Below are 6,782 nucleotides of genomic sequence, written 5' to 3'. Positions count from 1 at the left end.
TGGCTCACGGGCCCAGCCGCTCCGCGGCATGTGGGATCTTCCCAGACCGGGGCACGAAGTCGTGTCCCCTGCATCGGCAGGCAGACTCCTAACCACTGCGCCACCAGGGAAGCCCAATACTATGGACTTTGACAACAATAACAACAAAAGAAATATCTATATATCTTTATCTGCTTATCTATTTAATTTAAAATAAAATAAACTATGCATGGCTTCATATTTCAAAGAAATAGAGTGCATATATTTTTCAAATACACACAACCTAAATTAGTATTTTTATGCTGGGGAGATTTTTTAAATGGTGTTGCTTTATTAAATGTATTACTCATGTTATAAGAAATAGAGATTAAGGAAAACAGAGCATCTATACAGGTTTACCTTCAGTTTTCTAGAAATGTTAGTTTTATTTTGAGTTTGGTTTTCAGTGCTTCTTTGTTTTCTATCTGAAAAGTTTTCTCTCCAGAAATGACCAGCTTTGTCACAAAAGAGCCAGGAGTAACGGTTGAGGTGAAATTTCTCTCTAGAATGTTGCCATTTGACTGTTATAATGTCTGAAACTAGTAAATATATATATATAAAATAAATATTATTTATATAATAAATAAATAGATAAATATAAATATTATTTATATATAAATAGTAAATGTAAATATATATATATTTAAGTTAACAAATGAACTCAACTTTGGCATCCCTCTTTTGCAAAGGCTTGGCACATTGCATGGCCTAACTTGGCTAATGCTTGCTCTAGCTGTGAAATATAATTAACTGCTGATGAGAATATAAAAAGTATCTGACTTAAAAGCTGCCATATTCGCATCCCAGTATGTGAATCAAACCCAACTACCTCAATCCTTGCAACATAGCCAACTAAAAATGCAAAATCTACCTCATTTATAACCAGGAGTATTGCTTAGAGCTGAGAACCAGTGATTAGAGGATGCAATACAATCTGTTCTGTATGAATTACTCTGTTAGTATTATGGTAACACTGGCAGCATTGCCCTACTGTGTTTAGTTTTAGGGATTTATACTAACTCTGTCATTCAAGAGAGAGAGGAAAAGGATTAAGCCTTGGGTCAGCTAAACTTTGGAAATATTTTAGCCTCAGAAGTACCTTTTTCCCCATTATAAATCTCATACTTAATGCCTTAGAATTTAAATGTTTATCCTAGATAACTGTTATACTGTTTAGGTTTATGAAAATGTGTACGTATTTATCCCAAGTAAAGATGATGCTAGTTTTTTCCACTGTATCATAACAAAATTTATTCAGAATTAATCTTACCTGGTCAAATGGCTGGTTAGAAATAGTGGAGATTATTTTAGAATGGTGTGATGCAAAAGGATTGAACTTGGTCAGGTGGTTTTTATCTTTAACCATTATCATGTACTTGCTGACAAAATGCTTTTGTGAAACTGGTTTTGACCCATAACAATGTATGTGTTTGATTATCAGGCTTGAGCAGCTCTTGACTTTGTTCAAAAAATAACTTACTTACAAATGATGATTAATTCCAAGTATTAATAGGTAGTGGTAGTCAAACTAAGAAAATTTTATTCCAGATGTAACCAGAAATTAGTACTGCTTCTCCACTTGTATCTGAAATATCCACCTCTGTTTAGCTCTGTAACTCTGATCTGAAAACCTGAGATCTCATCTCCAGTTGGAGATTTTACCTTGAGACAATGTGAGAAAAAAAGTGGTCACTTCCTCCAGCTCACGTTGTGATTTTTGCTTTTCATTTTAACTCTGATAGCATGGAAAGCCACCTTATTTTCACAGAGTAACTGTCTGAGTTCTTCAGATAGCCATACCATTATTTGAACTCATTTAAACACAGGTTGTGTTACCAGCTGCTCAATGAGATATCTGTGAGTCTGTGTCATATAAGAAAGCCAGGGAGTTATCACCCATGATCTGGCTTTCCTTACTGTGCTGAATGACTGAGCAGAAGACTCATCATTGAGCTAAACTTTTGATTTTCTTTGGTGGCATAAATTTAAGCAAAGGTAGCAGGCAAATTAAACACATGACTGCAATGTAAGCACACAGCAGTCTCCCTCTCCTCATCTTTAGTGTCACTCTGAATTTATGGATGAAGCATGGGATCTCTGATACTGGCAAATTGAAGAATACCCTTCACACAATTAAAGTTACAGGAGAATTGTTTGCATAGCAATCATTTTGTTTCAGACATACATAAGTATACTGAGCTTTGATGAAAATGTTTGTCTAAAAAGTGGGAAGAATGCCTAGCACCTGGTCTAGTAAATGCTCAAAATCAATTTTATGAAAGACTGTCTACTATTTGCCAAGTTTCTATGAGGGATGCAAAGACTTATGAAATATGGTTCCTGTTTGCTAGTGTTGATGAGAAAGAAACTCTGTGTCCTGAAGAAAGGACAGGTATTAGAGTTTGTTAATAAAAGTAAAATAGGCTGCATCCATGAATTCAAGGGTGACACTTTGAGAAACAAATAAGATAAGGAGAGGGATGCTGCAGCGTGTTTACATTCCGCGTGCTCTAGAGACAAATAGAGGAGCTCAGACTGAGCTGCAGTGGCCACACTCCCAGGTGCCTGCATTATGGGCCCCCTTCTCATGTTCATGGTAACAGAAAACTCACATTTTACAAATGATAATCCATAATTATAGGTGAAGCAAAAGCCTCTCTTTCTCTACTTTGGAGAAATTTCTGGAGAGGAATTCAGAAAAGATTTTAATAGTGAGCCAAGGATGATATCTGAAGGGGATGGAATTGCATTGTAAAGAATGGACATTCTATTATGTCTGTGACCTTGGGGATGTCATGGGTACTACAAACTCCCTTTGTGGATTATAGTAGCTTGTGTGACCATGTAAGTGTTCTTTTGAATCCACATTTTCCATATGGTGGTCATCACTGCATGGGGAAAGTACTAAAGACAGGTCATAGTAGAAATCATGATCCTTTTTTGGTGACTTTTCAAAAGCATTTGTGTCCTATGAGTTTGTTGCTTTTCTTGGCCTCCGTTGCTCCCAGTGAAGGCCAAGCCCCCCTAAGTGATTGGATACTTAGGAAGTTTACCATCTAAGGAAGTCAGGGGGCTTAGGCAAAAATAAATAGCAGGGAAAAAAAGTAAGTGAGTTTTACATGTGTGGTTATTTTGCAATAAACAATGAGTACTTTAAATTCAGAAGAGAGAAACTTTGGTTTTGGCTAGTTATCACTGAACGTTTAGCTCACTGGAAAATCTAAAGTACTGTTAATATGCTTAATACTAAATCTATTAAAGTAGATTATTTTATTAAAAGTTCTAGCTGTACATTTTTGGCTGATGATTTGGTAAATAGATTTTGGCGACTTGCTTTTAGAGGTAGCATAATAAAAACTGTTTTGGCTGGCTGGGGAGTGCTATATAGAAATTTCCCAGAAAAAAGGGAGAGTAAGAGGCATGGAGTCCATTTACTAGACTCTTAAGACCTGGACTAGGATAATAGCAAAGGGAATGACAAGGAAGAGACTCTCAGTGGAAGAATTGCTATAGCCTGGTAACTTTGGACATACGGAGGTATAGCAATTATTGACTTTTATTAAGTTTTCACGTGGCAATATGCGAATTATTTTACTTGTATTGTTTTATTTAATATTCTCAACGGTTTTATAAAATATAAGTACTGTTATCATTACAAGTTAATTAATTTGCTTAAGATCACACAGTTAATAATTATCAGAACCAGAACTTAAACCTTGGGTCTGTCTGAACCGAAGCCCTGCTATAAAGGATGCTGACTCATGAGAAGCTAAAATAGTGTTGCTAACATTTTAATTTAGGAGACAGATGCCTATTAAAAGTCTTGGCTTAATGTTGATTGTTGGCATACACATAACACAAACTTTCTTCTCTTTTTCCTTTTGTTTTAGTGCGACTTCACGACAGCATATCGGAAGAGGGCTTCCATTACTTGGTGTTTGATTTGTAAGTACAACATACTTTGTGTTTGTTTATTTTTGCTGTCTATTTGAAGATCTTGAATTAAGGATGATTTTTCTCCAAGTTACAGTCCAAATTAATGACCCTATAATACTTTTAAATGTTCTTCAAATTACATTCAACTCTAATTCTTTTGAAATGAGGTGAATGCTCAGCATTGTTTATTTAAAATTTAAGTTAATCTTCATAAGGGAAACAGTTATGAGTCTGTTTCCTTTGGGATTGTTCATTGTGATATCATACGTAGTTCTCAGTTTTACCTTGGGGTACAAAGATGGCTGATGGTACATAAGCATAATTTTCCATTGATTTTTTTGAAGTGTTTGTAACTTATTATCTTATATAAAAAGAAGGCTCAAGGAAGGACCCTTGAGGGTGGTTAATTCAGGGGTTCAACAACATCACCAAACTCCCATCTTTTACCCCATCTCACTGGCTTTGTTCTCAGACTGGCATGGTTCAAATTATTACATGGAGACATGGTAATTTATAGTGGAAGACATTCTCTCTCTCTTTTTTTTTTTTAAGAATGAAAAATTCACCTAGTAAGCGTCCCAGTTTTCATCTCATTGGCCAGGGCTAAGTCACATGCCTACTCCTTGCCAATTCCTGGCAAGGAGAATGGAGTCACCAAGATTGACTTAGACTAATCAGGATTTATAAACCAAGGTTCTATCAATAAGAATGAAGGGAAAACAGTGCTCTTGGGGAGCAGTCCACAGCATCCCCTCTGGCTGGATGGGATATAGTGAGACAGGCCATACACATTGCTGCTAGGGGTTAAATAAGAATACACTTTCTGAAAATCAGATTGATACTCCATATCAAAAATGTCCATTTCATTTAACTTAGTAATTTTCCTTCTCAGAACAAAGTACAGAGAAAGTATTACCCTAAATTCAGATAAAGTTTATACTGAAAGCTGTTTATTGCCTTGTCCTTTATAGTGGAAAAAAAAGAAAACCAACTTATAAATCCAATAATGGAATCAGTTGCATAATTACAGTACATTCATATGACGGACTTCTCTGTAGCATTTGATGTGATATTTGGGGAATAGATAAGAAAAAAATTATTATTTCATGTAAAATGTGTCTAATGACAGGGTTAGTACTAAGTTTGGTTAATTCAGCCCTCCAATGATGTCATTAAGAAACCAATTCATTCCATCTTTCTCTGTGTTCTTTGTAGTATGTGGGTTTGTCCTCACCCTCAGGTTCCCCTTAATGTTCTCAAGTTTGCTGCCTCATTTTCAGGTATCACAGTGACTTCCAAAGGCAGAAGAAAAGGAAACATTAATCCCATTGCATATATTTTTATTTATAGGGAAAACCTTTCCCAGCATTCCCTCAGAAGATAGCTGATAATGAATTATTGTTTAGAATTGCTTCTCATGCACATGTCTGAACCAAGTAGTAGTAAAGGGGATAGAATTATAGCAGTTGGCTTTGACCAATCTTAAATTCAATCTGTAGCAGTAAGGGAAGTCTTGCCTGTTGGATAGGCAACCAAACATGTCTGCCATATTGGTGATCCACATACTTGCTAGAGAACAGAGACTAAATCTCTGGATATGCACAGTCCTGCTGCACAAGGTTCTTTCCACAGTCACATTCCATTCATGGCTTGTTCATGTGGCTGTAGGTTGGCAACACTCCAAGTTGCACTAGTTCTTCTTTTCAAGTCTTTCTCAAAGCTCATATTTTTACTTTTACCATTGTTCTTTCTTCCTTCTTGATGTTCCGGCATTCTTTCTTTAAGAATTTCCTATAGCCATTCTTTTTAGAGTATAGATGTGCTGGCAACAGATTCTGTTTTCCTTTTCTGAGACTGTCTTGATTTCCTCTTCATTTGTGAAGGATATTTTTGCTAGATATAAAACTCTAGGTTGACAGTAATTTTCTTTCAATGTTGGGCCAATTCCTTCTGGATTCTTTTGTTTTTCATGAGAAATCTTCTATCATTCTAATTGCTTATCCCCTAAAGATAAGGAATTATTTCTCTCTGGCTGCTTTAAAAAATGTACCTTTGTCTATAGTTTTTAGAAGTTTGACTATGGTGTGTCTTGCCTTGAATTTCTTAGAGTTTATCTTATTTTTTATTCACTTAATCTCTTGAGTATTTAGATTTATGCCAAACTTAGGAGATTTTTAGACGTTGTTTCTTTGATTGCTTTTTCAGCCTCATTTTCTCTTCTCCTTCTGGAACCCTGATGACATGAATGTTAGATCTTTTGTTACAGTCGCATAAGTCCCTGAGTCTCTGTTCAATTTTTTTTTTAACATCTTTATTGGAGTATAACTGTTTTACAATGGTGTGTTAGTTTCTGCTTTACAACAAAGTGAATCAGTTATACATATACATATGTTCCCATATCTCTTCCCTCTTGTGTCTCCCTCCCTCCCACCCTCCCTATCCCACCCCTCTAGGTGGTTACAAAGCGCAGAGCTGATCTCCCTGTGCTATGCGGCAGCTTCCCACTAGCTATCTAATTTACATTTGGTAGTGTATATATGTCCATGCCACCCTCTCACTTCGTCACAGCTTACTAGAGCATGGACTTGAGGATATGGGGAGGGGGAAGGGTAAGCTGTGGCAAAGTGAGAGTGGCATGGACATATATACACTACCAAACGTAAGGTGGATAGCTAGTGGGAAGCAGCCGCATAGCACAGAGAGATCAGCTCAGTGCTTTGTGACCACCTAGAGGGGTGGGAGGGAGGGAGATGCAAAAGGGAAGAGATATGGAGACGTATGTATATTTATAACTGATTAACTTTGTTATAAAGCAGAAACTAACACAC

General features: G+C 36.4%; 1 protein-coding gene across 33 annotated transcripts in view; it reads left to right on the top strand.

The window, feature by feature from the left end:
• The window catches only part of CAMK2D (calcium/calmodulin dependent protein kinase II delta), a 321,127-nt gene that overhangs the window by 155,421 nt on the left and 158,924 nt on the right, over window positions 1-6,782 (top strand). For all 33 annotated transcript variants that reach the window (XM_055086199.1, XM_028492203.2, XM_028492202.2 and 30 more), the window contains exon 4: window positions 3,909-3,963. In XM_055086199.1, coding sequence (XP_054942174.1) covers window positions 3,909-3,963 — 55 coding nt within the window. The remainder of the gene's footprint in view (window positions 1-3,908; window positions 3,964-6,782) is intronic.

This window comes from Physeter macrocephalus, chromosome 7, assembly GCF_002837175.3.
Source record: "Physeter macrocephalus isolate SW-GA chromosome 7, ASM283717v5, whole genome shotgun sequence".
NCBI classification, from domain to species: Eukaryota; Metazoa; Chordata; class Mammalia; order Artiodactyla; family Physeteridae; genus Physeter; species Physeter macrocephalus.
The sequence above is the reverse complement of the archived record's forward strand: the minus strand, read 5'-3'. Positions and strand labels throughout refer to the sequence as shown.